A 23,551-nucleotide genomic window follows, 5' to 3' on the forward strand; every position below is an offset into this window, starting at 1 on the left:
CTCTCTCTCTCTCTCTCTCTCTCTCGAAAGGCTTGGATTCTCTGTGGGGTGAAGATGAAAGGAGAGTCGAAATGAATGCGGACAGTGCAGGGAGCCTGGTCAAACTTGCCACTGTGGGACAGAATTCCTAATCCCCCGCTCTAATTCTCTGTTAATCTCGAAATGTATAATTCCCCTCAAATTTAATTCCAATAATTGAGCACGCACGGCCGTGGTGTGGAACTTCTCTTTTAACCTTCATACATTGTTTTAGCGTGTGGATATACCAGTGGTTCCTAAAGAGAAATTACTATATATTCCAATAGGGACTTATAGTGTGTCTATGGTATTCGACAGTGATTTTATAGTGAGCCTACTGTAGCCTACTTTTATAATATTGTTGTTGTTTTTTTGTTTGTTTGTTTGTTGTTTTATCTCCCGTCACTATAACATTCCTAGAGGGCTTTATTGTGTATCTCTGGTAGTCTACAGCGAGTTAATATCTTGTCGCACTTTGTTTTTTCATTTCTATCAGTAGGCTATAGTATTATAGGGACTTATAGTTTTGCTGTGATCTTGTAGCATCTTTCTCAAATTGATTATAGGATTACTATAGTTCTTTTACGTAAGAGATAGTAATGCATTTGAAATCATATGAATAAAATATATTTATGTGAATGGATGAGCGCATGACAATGTAATATTCAATGTATCAATTAGTAACATCATGAAAGAGGTTACTACAATGTACTCAGTTATGCGAGGGTTGAACCTCGACTTGCATTGGTCTATGGCATATGACGTCACTGGAAGAGGCGGGGCTTTTTAGTTTGATTGGCACCGTATTCTCTGGTAGTCTGCTGCGGGACCAGGACAGACAGCTGAGGGGGGTTTGAATGTCCAACCGGGACAGTCGGTGGACTACCGCGAACTCACACGCACAATTAACAGGTAAGACACTGCTCATGATCATATTCAAGACTTGCCAATTCAAATTCACGCGTTCCCTCGCATGCAAATGAAAGAGAAAGACACTTTGCCGTGTTTAAGGTGCAGCAAGACTTTGACAGAAGGGAAGCTTCCCCCCATAGAGCCCGCTCTGCCGTGAGCAGGAGCTTTATTGGGAAAGGCTTGACTGTGTGCGTTGAGCGCCTATTGTGAAATCGGACGCGTCCCTTTCCTCTTTCCTGCATGTCATGAGGAAGGATACAGTGGCCGGGGTTGTAGGTTGTAGCCGTAAGTGTGCGCACGCCACAATGGCTCGGATGGGTAACAAAAATGGCCGCACGTGTGGTGGGATCAGTGTGAATTTAGAGTTGTCTGGACAGCCAAAACGGCGCAACCATTTGGCACGGATGTGGCGCATGGGTCAGGCGCACGGATCTGTCTGGCACACGGATCTGACCGTGCGTCGGAACCGTGATATATGGATCCGTGGGGAGAGAAAAGAGCTGTGGGTTAGTGCTGACAGGATGAGTGCTGCTAGGGGGTTGGGACGCGCCACCGTCCCAAAATGATAGACTGCAATATCTACCAGCAGCGGGGTGGTGGACTTCAGAAAACACGGGGAGCGCACTTACTACAACGCAGCACTGAGCCACGTACAGTAGTACCCGCGCCAGGGAAAACGTTTTGTCTTCTGGCAACGCTTTCACAACAACAAGGCATTGTTTGTATCGAGCTGATGCTGAATGAAAAGGGAGAGGGGAACCGGTGGCTTGGCACAGGCTGCCCGACCGGAGGCGCAGCCAGACGGTGCTATTGATTTTTTTTGTCCTCCACTGAGATGTATGAGTGCACCATCGAATAATAATGTACTAACACCATGTCAAAGCCAATTTATATGAGTGCTTAATCGAAACATAAAACCATGCATTTATCACAACGGGCTGCGGCTTTCAATGAATCTTAGTGCACTTCCACGCTCAGGAGCGCGGGGTCACTTGGCGAGGCCTATAAACTGTTTAGCCTCGTGCACGTGATGGGGGAAGCCCATGCATATACGCAACATCCTCGGGGATCCTTAGGGAGGGGCTAGGACAGGCCACTAGCCCATCATGCCACCTGAGAAGGCCACCGTGGATCCTGTTGCAGCTAAACTAGAGTTTATGGGTCTTTCTCTCTTCCTTTTCATAGGATAATAGGGCTTAATTAGATTTGTTAAAGCTAATAGGAAGAACAAAATGGGGAAGGGAAGGAGACCTAGACCATTTAGTGCATTAGAGCAAAACGGCAATCCCCGGACCAGAGTATTCATTTAGCCTTATGGGAGTCAGGCAGGGCTCCGAAATGACCTTTACTGTTAGGTGGAATAGTTTGGTACAAAGTTAAGGTGTAAGCCCTCATATGCACGGTCAGCAGGACAGGAGAAACATGAATTTCAAGTTTAGCATGTGCATGACTGCAACCCATGGTGGAACATATGAGAGATGTCAGTGAGTCATGCAAAGACCAAGCCCGAGGACTCAGATGCATCTACTTTTCCATTATTAATACGCAGCTATGGGAGGGACAGAATGGGAAAAGGAGGAAGGAAAGGGAGACACACACACACACACACACACACACACACACACACACACACACACACACACACACACATGTACCTGGAGTGACTCAAACCTCCCAGGGATGAGCAACAGATGTATCAGAGGGCAAACACCGCAGTTATCTCCACACCTATAATCAACTCTCCCTCCCCGGCAGCACTCTATACCACCGGTAGATTTGATAGAAAGCTGACCCCAGACCAGTTATTATGAGGTAATTCACTGCCAGGAAAACACCATGACTAATTGACCAACCCACACGGAGAAGAACAATTATGTTGAACAGATCTGAACTTTGTGTGAGCATTGCTAGTTGCCAAGAGTAAGCATATGTATTTGTCAGTTTTTGCTGCAGCCCGGTGCTGATTCATCGAATTCCATCTACCACTAAGGCCTTAAAGGGGCATACCACTGCAGATAAACAATAAATTATGTTTTCTGCACTCCATAACGCGGTTCGATCTTACATAGAAATCACCTTCTGCTCTCCCCATTGGCTGAAACAAGGAAGAGGAGCTGAATCTGTGATGCCACACTGTTCTAAAACTCCACAGAGAACACATTAGAAAAGATGGGAAAGGTGACCGAGGCAGTATCTAGGACACCTTTGAGAGGGAACGACTCATTTTCTGACAAAAACTCATCTGCACCGAGATCATATAAAGTTCATGTGGTTGTAAAAGTTCAGGCAAGCATTCTAGGAATGTACCAAATCAAAAGTAACATTCATTTTCACCACAGCAGCTCCAGGCCGCAGGTTATAGTCCTGGTTCTATGGCTTCTAGCTTTAGGAGGAAGTTGGGGATAAGGGATAACACATGTGAATTCTTAATCCACTTTAAAAAAATATGAGATGAACTGGGCAAAGGCAAACACACTTGGTTGTTGCCGGTGAACTTAGTTGGTGATGACTGGTAGAAGCCTTATTTCACCCTGCTGTCCTTACATAACAGGCTGCGTTGGAAAGATACGCTTTTAACTCTCCTCTCATTTCTTTTCCTTAGTCCACTCTCTTCCTCTCCCTCCCTTCTCACCATCAACATTTTTTATCATCCATCATCATACATCAGTTTTCTCATTTGCAGTCATGTTAAGTGCAGTTGCATCACCCCCACCCTCCCACAACACACTCTCTCTCTCTCTCTCTCTCTCTCTCTCTCTCTCTCTCTCTCTCTCTCTCTCTCTCTCTCTCTCTCTCTATCTATCTATCTATCTATCTATCTATCTATCTATATATATATATATATATATATATATATATATATATATATATATATATATATATACTAATAGTCAGTAACCGACATCTGGGAGGGAAGAGACTGAGGAGAGGCAGGCATGGTCATGTGAGGCGATGAATTATGTCATGGGGCGCTCATTAAGATCGCTGCTCATTAAGCGCAGAGGGCTTTGACGAGCTGCGGATGTAATTACATCTTCCAAAGCGGCGAGCCAAACCGCAAACATCCCAGAAATGTGCGTCGGTTGTAGCATCACCGAAGTGTTGAATGAGATAATTTTCGGTGACTGGTAGAGGCAGCAGAGTGCGGTGATGCAACGACGGGCATGTTTGTGTTTAATGGTAATAATCTGGATAGCAGGTGAAGAGTAGAGATAAGTACCCACATGCAGTATAGTTGCTGGGTTGAGCATGAATCAGCAGAAAGTTGGTAAAAGCTGCTGTCTCACCACTTATTGTGACGAAAACTCCCAATTTTTTCACAATAAATGGTGAGACGGCAGCTAGGAGTGTGCTGATTTCATCAACTTTCTATAGACAGCAGCATCAACAGCTGCAATGATGATGGAGTGATAACTATAGTGAAAAAAAAACATAATTATGATTAGTATTACGCTGATAATAATGGGCCAAGATGGCCATCTTGGTGGTAGCAGTGTAATCCTCTTATTGAGGGGCCATGCTAACACATGGAGTGACCTACATATGGTTTGTCTGGAGGCAGGGGGTGATGGGTGACTGGCTGGACGGTGTGGGGTGTGGGGTATTCATGTTCATAGCCAATCACACACACACACACACACACACATACACACACACACACACACACGCATACCGCTTCCCCCACTATCTGTGTCCCCTAGCACTCAGCGCCAAAATGGAGTCACACAGTCAGTGGGCAGGCTGTAGCTGTGCTCAGCAACGTTCCCTAATTGCTCTTTGCTACCCCAGGAGTCAGAGCAAGGCCTCGGCCCAGCGGGACGACATCTGGGCTCCCAGGCAAGATGGAGCTTACTGGCCTCCTTTGTGATTCTCAAGTCAGTGAGAGAAACCGAGAGTGACGGCTGCTCTGAGTGCCCTGCGCCTCTGGCTCTGTGCTGCACTGGGGGGGAGAGGGAGAGAGAGGGAGAGGGAGAGGGAGAGAGAGAGAGAGAGAGAGAGAGAGGGAGAGGGAGAGGGAGAGAGAGGGAGAGAGAGAGAGAGAGGGAGAGAGAGAGAGAGAGGGGTAATAGGGTCACCCTCACTTATTTGTTTGTTTGTCAGCCTACGTAGCCGTGAATTGAAGTTCCTTGAAGTTCCTTGAAGATGGAGGCCCTGTAGACTTGACTGTGTGTGTGTGAGTGTGTGTGTATCCCATGACCCCAAGGGATGCAGCGCACATTGTACTCCAACCAAGGCTACTTGAAGCAAATTCACAAAAGGCATTGCGACAGAGGTAAAGTGAGATTTTCTGCTAGCGTGACTGTAACTGGAGGAATTACAGCCGTGCGGCTTGTGATGCCTGCCTGTGCTTTTCATGGCATGCACACACACACACGCACACATGTGTGAGGCAGTGATGATCTCTTGCTGCGTTTTGTACAAAAACAGACCTGATCCTCCGTAATCCCTCTTTCATGGGCTGTCCGTCATCTGACTGCTTGGCAACCTGGGGCAGTGGGAGGGCGTTGGTTGGCTCGTCCCCTTCTGCGGACCGGCCAATGGCAGCCTGGATTACTGGTGGCCACTTCCTGGTTATTCTCCCTCTGTTCCAGAAGGTGGAAAGAGGTGCAACAGGACATCAGGGGAGCCCAGAGTCCAGCGCATGCTCAGTGGCATGTTGCAATCACTATGAGACAGACTGACCTGGCCGCTGAAACATTTCACCACATGCTGCAACCCAGTTCTTGGTCCTTGAGATGACCGGGCTTTTGCGTGCGAGTGTGTGTGTGTGTGTGTGCGAGTGTGTGGGTCCATCCTTTCACATCTATTCTATTTAAAGCAAATTCACATAAATCATTCATAGCCATTGAGACACAAAGACATAACAAGATTTTCTATTAGTAGAGGAATTACAGTCACCTCGCTGTTTGCAGAAACAGTGTAAACAGATTATGAAGGCTTTTGTATTCAGAGACAGCCACTCCCTCCAATCTTTCTTCTCCCAAGACTCCTTCATCTCTTCCCTCTCCTCCCTCTTCTCCTCCTCCTCTCACCCTCCCCCCTTTTTTTAAAAACATGAGAGGCTTTTCCCCCGCAACTCTACCTATTCTTTAAGGATTCATGCTCTCTCTCTCTCGCTCTACTCCCCCATGACTGCTAATGTGTGTTTTATCTTTCCTGCGTGTATCCTTTACTATCTTTGGGGAGTTTGCTCTAAATCTCCGCTGCGCCTCCTCCCGAAAAGCTCTCACGTCACTCTGCCCCTCTTATCCTTTCCGCTAAAACCAGATTGTGACCCCTTTCATCTTTTTTTAGTCCGTTTTTTCCATCTCTCTATCTGTTTCCTCCCCCTTTTTCCGCTCGGACCTTTGATTGGCCCGGCTCCTGCTCCTGCTCCTGCTCCTGCTCCGCGGTGCAGATGATTTGATGAGGAATTGCCAGAGTGGCTTTGGCTCCATTAACATTCTTCCAAGGGATATCTTTCACTTCCAATGAGCGTGCCGCCCCTGATTGTAATCTGCGTTGCGTAATGAATCGACCTCTCAAGCCTTTCTCTCTCTCTCTGTCTCACACCCTCTTTCCTCCCCTCTCTCTCTCTCTCTCTCTCTCTCTCTCTCTCTCTTTCCCTCATGCAATAATGGACCAATTAGCTGCTAGTGAAAAGAAGAAAGCCTCCCGTAGAGTAAAGAGGGATGAAAGTAACATGGGATGAAGTAAAGGGCTACACTGGATAAACCACACCACCTGTTGTGATTGCCTTTAACGAGCGTCGCAAATGTTAAAGCACTTGGGAACTGGCCTGATCGTGCAGAAGGGGACGTGTTGGCATGACCCAGACCAGGGAGGAGCGTAAGGTCAAAGGTCAACTGAGGAGTTTGATCTCCTTCTGAGTGCGACAGGGGTTAATGGAAACAAATTTACAGACAGAGAGAGAGAGAGAGACATTTGACATTTTTAGGTATTCAGCTGATGCTTTTATCCAGAGTGACATTGAGTGAGCAGGTAGGGGAACAGCGTGGCTTACTTGTCTTTTGCTGGGATAGAACCTGTGACCTTCTGGTTACAGGACGGTCTTCCCAACCACCGGGCTACCCTGCCCTCCCGAGAGTGAGAGAGAGAGAGAGAGAGAGGGAGAGAGAGAAAGGGAGAGAGAGGGAAATGAAGCATGTAAGAGTGATAATCTATTGTTTCGTGGGTGAGTGGAGGCATCGGTTATTTGTAATCACACTATTTCATTTTTTTTTTGCTGGCTTGCATTTTCTAATGGTCCATTTCATAATAGTCTATTCAGAGGAGCACGGGCGGGCTTAGCGCTGCCAAACCTCCGCGGTTTTATTAGACAGATGATGTTTTAAACAATTTACTGTCAGTACCACAGGGACAGAAGGGGTGGGAGTGTGTGTGTGTGTGTGTGTGTGTGTGTGTGTGTGTGTTGGGGGGGGGGGTGTTCTTGAGAAGAAGGGGGTAATGCAAAAATACCAAGCCATCTATGTGTGTGAGAGAGGTGTATGTGTGTGTTTGTGTGTATGTATACATGATACAAATAGAGAGGGTGTGTCTGCATGTGTGTGAGCCCGCAAGTGAAAGTGAAAGTCTTGTTGTGAATGAATGCGTAATGCCGTGTCATTAGTTTCAGAGAATAGTGATCATTTACTGTGTTGATGGCGTGGCGCCAGTTGATGATGCGAGCATCCTTGAATAGCTGAGGACAATGAACGCTTCTCAATGGCTATGTGTCATTCTGAAGGAACAACAGATTCCTATCTTACGAGAGACAGGGATGACATACATGATTGTAACAATCCATTGTGTGTGTGTGTGTGTGTGTGTGTGTGTGTGTGTGAGTTGTGTGCTCTTCTGTGGGGCTCACGTGTGGGGAATGAAAACTAGTGTGCCTCATAAAGATGAGCAGCTTATGAACAAACTTACTTACAGACATCTCTCTCTCTCTCTCTCTCTCTCTCTCTCTCTCTCTCTCTCTCTCTCTCTCTCTCTCTCTCTCTCTCTATCTCTCTCTCTCTCTCTCTCTCTCTCTCTCTCTCTCTCTCTCTCTCTAGGTCTCCAAGGTTGACTGATGAGCAGCCAGTAGGACCACTGGGAGGGTTGGGCTACACCGACCGGCACAGGTAAACACAACTCCCCCCCCCCCGACACACTGGAGACATTTAGGAAAATGTTCTTTGCACACAGACATGAAGTGTGGATGTACTGTGTCTCTGCTGTTTAATGAAAATGTTGCACCTCCAAAAAGACAACCTTTCAGGAATACAGTGTCTGGTTTCCCTACATGTGTTTTTGAACACACACACTATGGGTTACAGGGTCATGACACTTGCTCAGCACTTGCTCAAGGGCCATGTCAGCGTTTATCTAAAAAACAGAAAAACATTTGAAGTTCCATGGTTTTCATATGACAACAGTGGATGTATATAAGTACATGTAAGAACATTTATTGCATATAAACCCTACACCAGGGCCTGGGAGAGTACTGGATTATGATTGGCTGGAGGGGCATCTATTAAGTTCTTGGCCTCAGGGTCATCTATTCAGAGTACAGCTTGTTGGGAACCATGTTTTATATTTTTGTCAGTATGTGTCAAGTTAAATTTACTACTGTAAGCTTCCTCCAGCTTGCTCAGTGCTATTTACATGCTAATACAGAACATAGTTTATTAATAATAACACAATAACAAGAAGAAGATCACTCAATGTTATTTAACTCAACATAGACTCATTGCTAAGAAACAGCATCATGTGGAGTTTGGTGATCAGTTCTTTTCCTAAAATCTGTGGTGATATCCCATGATGCTTTGTTATGGACAGAGTGCTGTTTTCTCCTCTCACAGCTGTTCTGCCGCAGTCAAACTCTGTGTGACATCGGCTCTCATCTTCTCTTTTTCAAGAGGGAAACAATCGGATAGCCTCATGTTTGATCAACAGACTGTGAACTGGCATTTGTTATGAGGCTCATTTATCTTATTCTCCACTGATAATAACAATAATGTAATACGCTATTGATCCCCCCCCCTCCACAGAGAGGTCAGAGGTCAGGCTCAGCTACAGAACAGCACTCCTGGAGCTGGCAGGGATTCAGTGTCTTGCACAAGCAGGGTGGATGTTTCCCAATACAAGGCTTAAACTCAGGTTGTCACTAGGCCAGTGGTTCTCAACCTGGGGGGTCAGGACCCTCCAGGGGTTCGCGAGATAATTTTGGGAGGTCACAAGATGATTTATGGCATAGGCAAAAAAAACATATTTCTCCTGTACAAATTTATTATCATGCCGATCTTTTCTTATTTTTCTCCAATTTTTCCTTTTTCTCATGAAATACTGAATTGTTCAGCCTCTAGGCCTCCTCTCATAATCAAATGAAACAACCTGAAAATGGGAAAATCATTCTTTGGTTGAACTGTTCACCACTCTGCATATGCAGCCTGTGACGGGGCATGGCTTGGTTTTAAGGGATCACAGTTGAGAACTGCTGCACCAGGCCACCCTGTTGCCCTACTGTACAACAGCAAACCATTGCCAAACCAGGCGATGTATCATACTGTAGACATGTAGAGATGTTTTAACCGTGGATATGGTGAGAGAAACAGAGAGAGAGAGAGATTCTGTAATCCCGTGCTTTCGTGGCCGGATTAAAATCCCGCGTCCGAGTTGGGGGAGGGGCTGACTGGTGGTGGTGGAGGGCGGGGCGGGGCGGATTAAAGCCTAGAGATCATCTCCTCTTACAGTTCAGCTGCGTCACTGTGGGAAGGGCTCCACGGAGGACACAAAAGGGGAGGAGTCTTATCTTGGATGACTGTAAACGCCGGGCTGTATGGGCTGGCTCTGTTTGCTTGTACATCTTGATAGCCTTGGTATGGCAACAGATTGGGGGAGCGCAGCCACTGAATCTCTGCTGCGCTCCGGCAGTTGTATCATGTTATATGATGTTGTAGCTGTTGTGGGTAAACTGATGGGTTGGAGGTATGAAAGGGTTGAATGGGTCAGACAACGATTTTTAATCACAGATAATATGACTGTAACTCACAGATCTATGCGTCAACACTCATTAAGGACCTGCTGGCTCCATGCTCTTTGTCCTTTCATTCAAACACTGCCTTGCTTTAATGTGTTCATCCATGCATACTTTGTACAATAATAATAATCTGCCATCATGTTCGCATAAAACAGGGCAGAATGTCTAGAAGGTAGTGCACCCAGTGCCGAGCCCAAACATATTTAGGTGCATGGGTGTCCTTCTTATGCTTATGCTGCTGCACCCCCAAAAATGTGCATACAGCTCCATTGACATAGAGAAAAGCAGGCAGAAAGGGGACATTAATTCAAAGAGGGAATGAGAGCGAGAAACAGCTTCTATCAGGCTGACACATGCTGCTTGGGGAGGCGGCCGCCTGCTGAGGGAATTCGTACCAACGCAATCTGCACACGCTGAGAGATTCTGCACATTACTGCGGCAGGGTGCCAACTAGTGGACTGTCCGAACGCAGAGCAGTGTGAATGACCCCCTGCCTGGAGGAGGAGGGGGGGGGAGAGGAGGGGGGGGGAGAGAGAGAGAGGGAGAGAGAGAGGTCGGAAGGGGTGGTTAAGGAGTTCGTTTGAAGGTAGGGGGCAAGAAGGGGGAAAGAATGGGAATCTAGGGTCAGGCCCCTTCAGTAACACTTATGTAAGATTACTTACATAATGACACAGCCAACTGGTGTGTGTGTGTATGTGTGTGTGTGTGTGTGTGTGTGTGTGTGTGTCCCTCTGTCTAGACAAGAGGGGGTGCACGACTTTGGGCGGGGTGGAGACAGGATCGGGGGAAACAAGAGGAGGGGTACTCAAGCAAGCCCTCAACAGCAGGAGAGGATTGTGGGATTATGTGTGTGTGTGTGTGTGTGTGTGTGTGTTCAGCGGGGTGGGTGAGGGTTAGGAGGGGAAGGTATTAAAGCCAGTGTCGAGGGAGGGGACTGACGACCACTGAACGCGTGTCCACATCTGTGTATGCGAGCCAGCTATCTACCTCCGTCTCTCTCCTCTTCTCTCTCTCTCTCTCCCTCTCTCTCTTTATGTCTGTCTCTCTGAACTTGTCTCATCCTTATCTTTGGCACCTCCACCTCTCCCCCTCTTCCCATCTTTCTTCCTCCTCACTGCTCCTTTTTCCTCCTCGTCTCTTAATATCCCCCTCTTAATCCCACTCTATTGCGGCTCTCTTTGTGTCCGTCTCTCTCTTTCTCTCTCTCTCTCTCGTTCTCTGCCCTCAATCCCCTCTCTCCCTCTGTATTCTCTGTGTTTCTGGGAGTTTAGCGGGTCAGCGGCGCCAGAGACGAGGATTGGAGGCGGAGGACAGAAGACACAGTTGCAGCCGAACTACTGTCGATCTCGGGGCGCTTTACTAGTGGTTAGCGTTAGCGTACGTGTGGCAGCAGGAGGGAAGAACAGCAGGAAGGAGGGAAGGAAGGAAGGAAGGCTGGAAACAAGGAAGGTGGTGATGGTGATGGCTATGGAGGATGCCTGTCCCAATGGGGTGCGGGAGGAGGAGGTGACGCCCCCTGCCGATGTGGCCGCCACAGGACAGCCTGCCGGGGAGGGGCCCCCTGCCGCCCAGCCCACCCAGGGACCAGATCCGTCTGGAGGTGAGGAAAGCAGGAGGAGGAGGGGTGTCCCATATTTGGGAAGTAGGACAGATGGATAATATGGAGATACTGTAGTTTGTGGCTGGGTGTGGGATGTCGAATGGAGACGGGAGAGGGATTGATGGAAGGGTTGTTTGAAAAATGTATAATCCACAGATTAGAGTTTGGAGACAGGCTTGGTTGCCAGGTATTGTAATCTTCCAGCAGTTGTGATAGAAAGCTGTAGCGGTGTGGGGATGAAGACTTGGCAGAGATGCGGCTGCCACATTTTTCTACCATCCAGAGAGATACGGGTTTTGACAATCCTTTGGAAGTGTTTTTGGTGAGAGGGGGGGGCTTTTTTTTCCTCCCGGAGGTGGTTTGTTTTGTCAGCCCTTAACCTGCGCCGCTGAAACCTGTTTTGATATGAGCGGTTTCACTTTTGCACCAGTCAAGGTGAGAGCCGCAGTTCTCGGGATGCTTCAGATCTCCATCTGTGAGCAAAAGAATGATGTTATCGGGTATAGTACGGGTTGCCAGATCTTTGCTCATGGGATTTGTCCTGCATTCCTGGAGAAATAAAGTTAGGAATTCGTAAGCAGGGAGTCACGGCGTTGATATTCACCGCATGCCACACGGTTAGGTGGAGAGAGGCGTTTGGCAGACTGAGGACTGAGGACAAATAGAGTGCCACAGGGGGAAGACTTAAGTACAGGTACAGCAAGATGAGTCATTATGTGGATGAATGAAACAGCTGGAAAAGTCTCTAAAAGTTACATTGTCTAGTACTTTAGTCTCTTAGCTTTTATGACTCCTTCAGGCTTCGTAGAGCTGGCACCCGCCCGTTTCTGCATGCCATATTCCATAGGATTATAAAGATTTCATGTAGGAGGCGTTAGTCCATCTCCCATCTCTCGCTGGGTAGAAAAGCATCTCTTGGTTGCTTGTGGGTTTGAGTAATGTACACACAAGCACACGTGGCAGGGGGCGGGGGACTGGCCGGGATGAACAAACATTCCTGTGGTCGGGGACACAGTGACACAATGATCTGACCAAGAGGGTAAAGGTCAGCGTGGAGCGCACAAACAAGAAGCAGGCAGGATCCAACTGGTGTGTGTTTGTGTGGGTGGATGTGTGTGTGTTTGAGGTTTTTGTAGTCGGATCTATTCGAGTATGAGAGGTTAGTTTTGACTTTGGGTCCTCTGCTTCAGTGTCTCCTGTGTCACATAATGTTTAGAGAGGTGGTTGTGGTGAAGTGATGTTACACACACACACACACACACACACACACACACAAAGCGCAGTGCAGCACAGCACAGCGCAGCACAGCACAGCACAGCACATTTTAGACTTTTCATTAGACTCCTGACAGAAGTACAGTTATGCAGTTATACGTGTGTGTGTGTGTGTGTGTGTGTGTGTGTGTGAGTGTGTGTGAAAACTCAGCTTTCCTGTGTGGAATTTGAAAGCACATTATAGTTTTCTGAATTTCAGGAGCTTGGGCCATTACTATTCATAAGTGTGTGTGTGTGTGTGTGTATATGTGTGCGCGTGTGTGTGTGTGTGTGTTATTGTGTGTCAGTGTACATATGCAATCAAGGGGGTGGTTTAATGCTTGTTTTTATGCTTGCACACGGTTGTGTGTGGGTGAGTTTACTACAATTACAGCTCTGCTTTGAGACTGTGTATTTATTCTGGCTTGTGAGGGACTGTGTGGGTGCCGGAATAGGAACAAACTAGCCTATTCCTATATGTATATATATATATATATATATATATATATATATATATATAAAAGTTTTAGACTGTCTTTCTGTCCTTTCATGCAGTAAATATGTGTTTATATATGTTGTTTTACGAGTGTACAGTCAGGGTTAATAGTCTGCAAAGCAGTTTTAAACTCACTCCCTCACTTGCCCTTCTTAAAGAGGATCATAAATATTTAAGGTTTGTTTTTGCATGGAGCCTACTGTTTATGCAGTCTGTCTGTGCTCTCTGGCAGCAAGCCGTGCCCTGACTTCCCCTCACTGTGAGGTGATTTGTGTCTTCACCAGCCTCCCTCTACCCTCTTAATCATACAGTTATGCTAATAGTGTATGTATGATGAATAGATATACAGTATCTTTTGCGATACAAAATGACATTGTCAAGCTGCGGTTTGACTGATTTGACAGTTTTTTGGATGCAAAAGAGATTCATCATTTATGAGTGAAAGGTTTCATTCCAAAACGGCATATACATTTTGGAAAAAATGCTAACCCAAGTTTATTAATCAATATTTTAAAAAGTGCAGATAATTCATTTTTGCACAAATACCTCATCATGACCTAGCAACGTCAACAGTATTTCATCATGTGTTTCTTTCATGGCAGCAATTATTTTGTAAGAGTCTTTTTTTAAACAAAACTCAAGTATTACTTGACTTTAGGACATGGAACATGAGCTAAGGCTAAAGAGTAATACTAGACTAGTAGAGCAAAATATAGAGTGAGTGTATGAGAAAGAGAGAGAGAAAAGTCTCATGGTGATTCAACTGTTTACCAGTGCTGACTGGACGTAACATAAGTGTATAAACACACAGCACACTCACACACACAGTACACACACACACACACACGTTCTCAGGGCTTTAAGTGTCTTACATGGGCTTACATGGGCTTTGAGACCCTGGCATTAGGGTGTTAGCTAGCTGATACCTACAGAGTCCACATCTCTCTCTCTCTCTCTCTCTCTCTCTCTCTCTCTCTCTCTCTCTCTCTCTCTCTCTCTCTCTCTCTCTCTCTCTCTCTCTCTCTCTCTCTCTCTCTCTCTCTGAGCACAGGACAGGACACTCAATGGAGTTCATTTGTTTGAGAACATTTGAATCAGTAAAACTGATTTAATGTCATTTTGTGCTTCGGCTTTGTACATCAAACATCATTAACAGCCAATGGACTGCAAGCTTGTTCCAAACTAAACACAAACATAGGTCATTCTGAACGGACTAGTCTGACCTCCGGATGGAGCACACAAGTGCTGGATTTTAGATTGAATTTGATGTTTTGGACCATCAGCTTGTTAGTTGTCTACAGAACTACCCAGGAAGAGAGTGAATGGACCACAATCATGGCTGATCAAGGTCGCAAAACCTTTCAAAACTTCTCAAAACTACGGAAGGGGCTTCTTAGCATCATTATATAGCACTAACGTATTAGAAATTGCACTCTCACTCTCTCTCTCTCTGTCTCTCTCAATTTGAATTACTATAACTACTATGTTTTTGTTATTGTTTTGCTTAGACTGTGTAACATCTGAGTTAGAGGCTGATCGGTGTGAACTGCTCACCCTCTCAGCCACTACAGTGTCTCTTAATGTCATCTTTGCTTTGCATGACTTTCACGCATGGTTAACTCTCTCTCTTTCTCTCTGTCTCTCTGTCTCTCTCTCTCTCTCTCTCTGTCTCTCTTTCTCTCTGTCTCTCTGTCTCTCTCTCTCTCTGTCTCTCTTTCTCTCTCTCTCTCTCCCCCTCTCTCTCTCCCTCTCTCACCCCTCGGTCCAGCCATGCAGCAGGTGCTGGATAACCTGGGCGAGCTGCCTACCTCCACGGGGGCCAAAGACATCGACCTGCTCTTCCTGCGCGGCATCATGGAGAGTCCCATTGTACGCTCCCTCGCCAAGGTAGCACACACACATAGGTAGGGCTGAGCAGCACAGAGATTAACTGCTAGCCAGCTCCCCGCCCTGCTCCGCTCCCAGCAGCGCTCTGCTTGCTGTGGCTAAGGTGCTCAGGTACAGTAAGGCTTCCACTAACGCACAGCGCTCAGGATGCAGCGCACGTTGATTCATCGTTATACCAGTGCACACATCCTGTCAGTGACAAAATGGTACAGCTTCAGTGATAAAAGGTGCAACGGTGCAACTTTTTCACTGACAGTGCACGCACTGCCATGCCTCTGCACACAGACTGGCTTTCCTTTTCTGTTTGCACACATACACCCACACCCACACACTCCCTCACAGCTGTAGCAAGTGCAGCATGTAGTAAGGTCAGTTAGAGGGCAGCTGTAGTCCCCGCTAGACTGGCTGATGTCATTCTCTGCCATCTGACTTCCACTGGCGCTCTCCCAGCTTTCTTCTCCATTAGTCTCCATTTTAAGATCTGTGGAGTGAAGACAATTTCACACCAGCCTGGGCTGAACAGTACTGACCACGGGCTGGCAGGCCAGTTAAAACTTTCATCCTTGAAGTTCATTTAGAGACAACAGATGATTAGACTTAATATACTCCTTTGACTTTAACAAGTAAACACGATATAACTACATGTAGACAATATAACTACATGTAGAATCCAATACAATGTCATCAAACACTAACACACGATCCCCTTTGACAACATGGCGCAGGAAAGCAAAGCTCCATTCATTCAACTCTTACACAACTAAACAGAGACCAGTAAGAACCAGCTTAAGAGAATCACAAGAACACCACAGCTACAACCTATCCCAATTCTCTTCCACATCTGTGACGGGCACTCCCTGACCTTTAACCCTTGCCCCCGTCCGTCCCTCGCAGGCCCACGAGCGGCTGGAGGAGGTGAAGCTGGAGGCGGTGCAGGACAACAACGTGGAGCTGGTGACGGAGATCCTGGGCGACATCAACAGCCTCAGCGTGAAGGACGACAGCGCGGCCGAGCTGTCCAGGATCCTGCAGGAGCCGCACTTCCAGGTGAGACAGAGGGACACACACACGTGCATTCGTACACACACACACACACACAGATAGGTACGCCACTGGTTTGTAGTACCGCTGTTCTGTATTATGTGAAGACCAGAATTCTGTAACACGTTTATATGCACCAGGGTTTAGCTTTAAAACCCTGGGCTTAGTGCACAGTACAGTACAGTACAGCGAACCTTAAAATCAGCCCATAATTGTAATGTTTTGACTGTAGTTGTAGTAGTACAGAGCCGATGTTTTGGATCCCATCCTCATACACCACTAGAACACTAACCTCTATCCCGGGACCTCCCGGGGGATAGACAGGCTACACAGGCTAGACCAATAGGAGTTCGATTTTTGAGCCGAGCAAAGCCTCTGCACCAATCGGAGCCCTCTGTGCTGTAAGCTCAAGGATAAGACCCTGTTGACCTACTGAGAGAGAGAAAGGGAGGGAGGGAGAGATCGAGAGGGGAGAAGAGAGAGAGCAAGTGAGGGAAACAGATATTACATCATGTATTGAGTGTATGAGTTTTGATGTTATGTTTTCACCCCTGTCTGTCTGTCTGTTTGTTAGCATTTGGTTAGCATTTTTAGCCATAACTATTACGCTGCATTTAAGTGCTGACGGGAAGATCCGACAACTGACAATTCTTTCCTTAAAACATCTGGTCACCATTTCCTTGACATGATTTGAGCATCACTAACGTCCTCCTCTCTCCCTCGCTCTTTCTTCACCTCTCTCAGTCTCTTCTGGAGGCGCACGACATCGTGGCCTCCAAGTGTTACGAAGTCCCGCCCCCGGCTGAGATGGCCAATGACGCGGCGGTGAACAGCGCTCTGATGCAGGCCGACGCCGTGCGCATGATTGGCATCCGGAAGAAGGCTGGAGAGCCGCTGGTGAGGAGAGGCGGAGACCGTCTGGTTCTGAACGGGTTTGCGTATGTGTGTGTGTGTGTGTGTGTGTGGATATAGATGGAGAGGAGAGGTTGCCAATGGAGTGAGAGCGAGTGTTTGTGTGTAGATGTCATTGCAGTGGGATTGTGGGTGAAGTGAGTAAATGTGTGTGTGTAATGCATGCTAATGTGCATAAGTGGATAGCGGAGAATAGACATCATTCCACTCATCCCTATTCTACCCGTTCCTCACCCCTCGCCCTGTCCTGTCCCCTCAGGGCGTGACGTTCCGCGTGGAGAAAGATGACCTGGTCATTGCCAGAATCCTCCACGGCGGCATGATCGACAGGCAGGGCCTGCTGCACGTGGGCGACATCATCAAGGAGGTGAACGGGAAGGACGTCGGCAACAACCCCACCGAGCTGCAGGAGATGCTGAAGGACTGCAGCGGGGGAATCACACTGAAGATCCTGCCGAGCTACCGAGACGCTCCGGCCCCGCCGCAGGTACACACACACACGATATACACGCATGCACGACACAAACACACCTAGTTATGTAATAGTTGCAGATGTTGGGCGGTGGTATGGGGCTGGTGATGTGTCCTACGGCCATCCCACAATCCCCTGCGCAGGAATGTGAACCCTGGGAGCCCTATTAATAACACTCCACATGCTATCTGGGTCAGATTCGCTCTTTCTTTCTCTGGGCACATGCTACACACACACACACACGCACACACACGCTTACTGTAATCTCATGCGCTCTCTCACATGGAAAGTACAGTACATTTTTAGATATTTCCCCTCTAATGCGGACATGCCCTCCCCAATGATGCCTCCACCCGTTATGATTCCCAAGTTATAAATTCCAAAGATATTATGTATTCTAAACAAATAGACTTTTTTCACATGGAACAGGAATGCTAATAAGTCTTAAATGGAATGAATAGCAATAAAACGGAATGGGACATTATGCGCAATCTCCTCACGCTCCCTTGCTCAGGGCGTGATACGCAGTATATTTTACTGGCTTGTTTTATTGCTTCCTCTGGCTGCTTGTGTAAGCTAATACACTGACCAGAGTGCTTACCCCCTCTTGGCAAACGCCTCCGCTGTTGGCGCGGCGTGAACGGCTGTATCGGGTGCAGCGTTAGACATCCAATATAATGGGTGTGAATGAGCCACAATGACTGGGTGTCAGAATGTGTGAGACATTATGACGCTGACCTTAAGCCCTCTTTGTTTTCCAGTCGTGTGTGTGTGTATGTGAGTGCGTGTGTGTGCCTGTAAATGCTCCAAACTGTGCACCATGTGTGTTTTGTATCCAAACATCAGCCTGATCTTAACAGAAGTAACACTTGGTGATCTTGTGGATTGTGAAAAAGTAGTGAAGTCCTTAGGTTTATAGGTGCTCATTGGGAACAGGAATGCAATCTATAGAAAACTGAGATACTAGCTCTAAGATTGAAAGCCTCCAGTGAGAAAAAAAAGTAAATTCTCCAAGGTACTCTAAATCCAGTAAAGAGGGAAGAGACTAAAAACCTGAAATTTAAAAAGCCTTTATTGTCATGGCTTAGTGCCAACATGTTTCAACCATAATGTCTTCATCAGGGCAAGAAAAGCCTGATCTTTTTTGCGTTTTTTTTTTTTAAGTGTGCAAAAGTTTCTTATGACCACAGAACCTCAACCACAATTAATTCCTGCAAAGATTCAAAACTGAGCTTTCAGATTTTGGCGGTGATCTCTCTCCGTATAGGGAGTCAGTAATGATGTGAAATCCGCATCTCTTCTCCATAGGTGTACGTGCGACCACACTTTGACTACAACCCAGCCAGCGACAACCTGATCCCCTGCCGAGAGGCGGGGATGGCCTTCAAGAGAGGCGACATCCTTCAGATTGTCAACAGAGAGGATCCCAACTGGTGGCAGGTGAGGTGACGCACGTCGGCCTCACTGGTTCGGTGTTGGCCGCATCTCAATACGCCAAAGTCCTTTCCTCCACTGCTGTCCTTTGTGTTTCTGTCACTAAAGAGCACAGGGACACAAACGGCAGACGTTTTCAGGACTGATCTGTGAACTGATCTGTGATCTGTGCCAGGCATGCCATGTGGTGGGTGGCGCCACGGGACTGATCCCCAGCCAGTTCTTGGAGGAGAAGAGGAAAGCCTTCGTCCCTCGAGACTTTGATGGATCAGGTAGCTCGCTGCATACATCTGTTGGTGGTGTCATTTCTTCCCTCACATTGTCTTAACACAGTGAGCGATGCTTTAGTTAGAGCTCACTGTTCCAAAGCTTTCCTCTGTTTCACTCTTTCTCTAAACCGATGCTGATGTAAAATAGTTGAATCGGTCTAATGTCTCTGTAGTGGGTTGCTGTCATAACTCTGTCACTTCTCTATTCCTACACCAGTTAAGAAGGATTTATGACAAGAAAGCCTGTGTAGCCAATATTACCAACAAAGATACACTCACAGAAAATGGTTTACTCCTGCCCCCTTGTGGCCGGCTGGTGCAATAGCACAGATGTACAAGTGTAGAAATGTCCAGTCGTGTGTTCTAGGGATCCTGTGTGGCACAATAACTGGAAAGAAGAAGAAGAAGATGATGTACCTAACAGCCAAGAATGCAGGTGAGAAGAAACACACATTCTACCGTTGCCTGACCTCTTCAGTGTCCTTTCTGCGATCGGCTAACTGTGCTGTGATTGTGACCGGACAGAGTTCGACAGACACGAGCTGCAGATCTACGAGGAGGTGGCGAAGATGCCGCCCTTCCAGAGGAAGACGCTGGTTCTGATTGGTGCTCAGGGAGTGGGCCGGCGCAGCCTGAAGAACCGATTGGTGGTCCTCAACCCCACCCGCTACGGCACCACTATTCCCTGTGAGTACATGACACCAAGCCAAGACCGCCGTCTTCACCTCCGCCTGTCCTGCTGTCACTCCTCCTCAGTCTGCCAGTCCCAGTCTGCCCGACTGTTTTCAACAATTTCAATATATATATTTTTTCAGTTTTTGATGGTTGGATGGTATAAAGTGATAGAGCGAGAGCCAAATCTTCTCTATGATTGAAGACTGTGGACCAATCAGAGCATTCATAAAAACCTGACTGTAGGTGACATCATTTACACCAAGAAGTAGATTAGAATTCTAAATCTGTTTGATTCTGTTGACAACCAGAGGGAGAGTCTCGAATTTTAGTTGTTATAATTTAAGTTATAATAATTTGGGTAACTTCACATTAACAGGTCCTTTGGGAAATTATACCATGAAATTGAGAGATGCAGTTCTCATTGCACTGGACCTTTTAAACTCTGAAGCGTATTACAAAGGTCCCAGTAGAAACAAACAGTGGAAGAAAAATGAAAGGAGAGGTAAAGGTCACAACATTTTGATTGACTATATCTCTTCCGGCAGTCACCTCGCGGCGGCCCCGCGACGACGAGCTGGATGGAAACTCCTACCACTTCACCACGCGGCTGGAGATGGAGGTGGACGTGAAGGCCGGCCGCTTCCTGGAGCACGGCGAGTACGACGGCAACCTGTACGGCACCAAGATCGAGTCCATCCACGAGGTGGTGGCCGCCGGGCGCACCTGCATCCTGGATGTCAACCCACAGGTGCAAGGCCCAGGGTTTAGAGTTTCAGAGGGGGCTGGAAGTGGCGAGATGTTTGGAGTGTTGGGTGTCTTCAGAAGATGAAAGTTTATAGTGTTTAAGAGCAGATGTATGGAGATTACATTGATTTTGGGGGAGGAGAAAGGTTTTGTTGGGGGATGCAGAGGGCAGAACTTTACTCTCCACAATGCCACTTTCTTGTCTTGGCTGTGACGTCGCCCGCTGTGTGTCTCCAGGCTCTGAAGGTGCTGAAAACAGCAGAGTTCATGCCCTACGTGGTGTTCATCGCGGCGCCGGAGTTCGACACGCTCAAGGCCATGCACAAAGCCGTGGTGGACGCAGGCATCACCACCAAGCAGCTCACGGTCAGTTCACACCCGCGCATGTGCGGCCACGTGCTTACATTAGACAATTCACCCATTGCATTTGTAATATTTGAAGAAAGTAACTACGAATTCTGTGGGTTACGAAATGTTTTTAATGGGATGAGATTAACTTTTTTGATTGTTGAGGGTAAATTTGATCGTTGCAGCAGCAGAGAATAGAGGATACGAATATTCTGCCATCTTAAAGATGAAAGATGATGATCAATGTGATTAATGGTTGATGTGGCATTTTCCACAAGCTTTCAGATTATACTTATATACCTTATATACCTGATCTTATACAGCAGCAGGACTACACTTAGAACGTAGGTTTATGTCTTCATGCAAAGGAACGCTCAAGTATGAAAGATTGAGTAAGACACAGGGAGTGAAATCTTTTGCATAGACAAAATAAATAGCAAATAAAAATCTTGTGCCCAAATACTGCTTTGTGAAAGATCCTCAGAAGTTTGTCTACACACACACACACACACACATACACACTCACCTGTCCTTTGTGTGTGTCCAGGATGTGGATCTGAGAAAGACGGTGGATGAGAGCGCCCGGATCCAGCGGGCTTACAGCCACTACTTCGACCTGACCATCGTCAACGACAACCTGGACAAGGCCTTCGAGGCGCTACAGGCCGCCGTGGAGAAACTGTGCACTGAACCGCAGTGGGTGCCGGTGAACTGGGTGTACTGAGGCCCGCCCCGCCCTGACCCCGCCCCGCCCCGCCCCGACCGGGTCACACTGACCCGCAGGCATGCGTGTGTTTCTGACCGCAGAGGCCGAGGGAAGAGGAGCAGAGGGCAGCTTCGTCGCTGGAGATCCTTCTGCAAAACAAATAGAAGAAAAGCAACTCCTCCTCTCTCGGCGGTCCTGTTCGTCTCCCCTCGGGCCTGCGCGCCGGGCGACTTTTTTTCTACTCAAAACTCAAAGGGAAAGAGTGCTTATTTATTTTAGTGTTTGTAACTTTTTATGAAAGATCTTTCTATTCATACCAACGTGGAATTCCGATGAGAATTAAAAAAAAAAAAAAGTGTCCGGTCAAATACTTGGGCCATATTTTTTAATTAATTTATTGCTGTTGTTATGTTTGATTTTTTTTTAGTTGTTCCCCCCCCCCTGAGATCGAATACTTTTGTTTTTCCTTCACGGACACCCAGGAAGAGTTTGTTTATCGTTGCCATCGCAGCTTCAAGATGAAGACGGGGAGAAGCGACGGATGAATCCAGAACTTTGAGCAGTCTTTGCCAAAGAAACCAGATAGTGTCACACATCAAGGCCACGTGGGAGAAGCCTGTGTAGCTGTGTTTTATCTTAACCTCCATACAAATGAATTCTCCACTGTTCTTAAGTAGCCTACCTTAAAATCTTCTAGCACTGACCTCCATAGAATCATAAACTGGGCAGAAATGAATTGGTTTGTACACATTTTTCCTCGCGTATGTAAAAGAAAAAGCTTTATAATGTACTTTCAGCAGATCAAACACTGTGTCTGTGTTACACCAGTTTATCTTTAATTTTGTCTAGATTTGTTTTTGTTACACTAGTTTTCATTGGTGTGGTGATTTCTAGAGTGTTTGGTCACCCATGATCCTTTGTTTTATTTTCAGTTGTCCTGTTATCAGCCAGCGTGTCTAAATGTGGCCATCGCAATGTCATTGCCCATCCCTTCTACTATCTACATAAGCCAATTTGTTAGATGTTTTATATTTGTGAATGTGGCATATACCCTCTCTCCCCACACGGTCCTTATCTACAGTGTCGCAGTATGCCAAAGCCCTGATTATACTCCAAATAAAGTTTGAAATCCACCAACTGTATAATATGAATTTATAGTTTAATGTAATAGGAATCAAGGAACATCAAGTAAAGTCAACAGGAAAAAAATCATTTTACACTGCAAAAAATATCCATCGCAAGTCATTTATTCTAGTATTGAGTTTTAAAATCTTATTTTTCTTAAAACAAGTGGAAAGAAATCTACCAGTGAGGTGAAATAATTTAACTTGTTTCTAATGCAAATCAACTGTTTTCAAAAACTTTCTTGAATCAAATGACATTATCTTGATACTAGCAGACTGATCTGCCTTAGTTCAATATATTGCAATTTGTTTGAAGGAAATTCTTGAAACAGATGAAACTGCATTGGAAGCAAGTGGAATATCTTTCCCCAAAGGCAGATTCTTTTCACTTGTTTAAGGAAAATGAGATTTAAGATTCATTACTAAGTGACTAAATATATATTCGTTGCAGTGTAACATTTCAAACTGCAAATTCCTGGGGTGAAGCTGTGCCACTTGTTTTAGAAAATAGCCCTCCTGTCTTTTATAGTGTTTTCACATCAACCATGTCAAGAGATTTGTGTTATTACAATTCTATCAGTAAAATTGCAATGAATAAAGTTTAATCAATCTCACAAACTAGTTGCTTTTGAGATCAGTGTGTAATATTTAATTTT

The 23,551-nt window shown here is 46.4% G+C and overlaps 1 protein-coding gene across 2 annotated transcripts; it reads left to right on the top strand.

Annotated features, from left to right (window-relative positions):
- Window positions 1–840: 840 nt before the first annotated feature.
- Window positions 841–22,904, top strand: pals2b (protein associated with LIN7 2, MAGUK p55 family member b). 2 transcript variants are annotated; one of them, XM_071910751.2, is made up of 14 exons: window positions 847–930; window positions 7,968–8,036; window positions 11,206–11,534; window positions 15,052–15,152; window positions 16,065–16,217; window positions 16,956–17,108; window positions 17,383–17,610; window positions 18,904–19,035; window positions 19,205–19,301; window positions 19,666–19,734; window positions 19,824–19,985; window positions 20,519–20,721; window positions 20,955–21,083; window positions 21,613–22,904. In XM_071910751.2, the coding sequence occupies exons 3-14, from the start codon at window positions 11,390–11,392 to the stop codon at window positions 21,787–21,789; spliced, it is 1,749 nt and encodes a 582-aa protein (XP_071766852.2). In that variant the 5' UTR covers window positions 847–930; window positions 7,968–8,036; window positions 11,206–11,389; the 3' UTR covers window positions 21,790–22,904. The 2 variants fall into 2 exon arrangements, with proteins under 2 accessions (XP_078146532.1, XP_071766852.2); XM_078290406.1 differs by lacking the exon at window positions 11,206–11,534 and having other exon boundaries at window positions 841–930.
- Window positions 22,905–23,551: the final 647 nt, after the last annotated feature.

Source organism: Centroberyx gerrardi, chromosome 19 (genome assembly GCF_048128805.1).
Source record: "Centroberyx gerrardi isolate f3 chromosome 19, fCenGer3.hap1.cur.20231027, whole genome shotgun sequence".
Lineage (NCBI taxonomy): Eukaryota > Metazoa > Chordata > Actinopteri > Beryciformes > Berycidae > Centroberyx > Centroberyx gerrardi.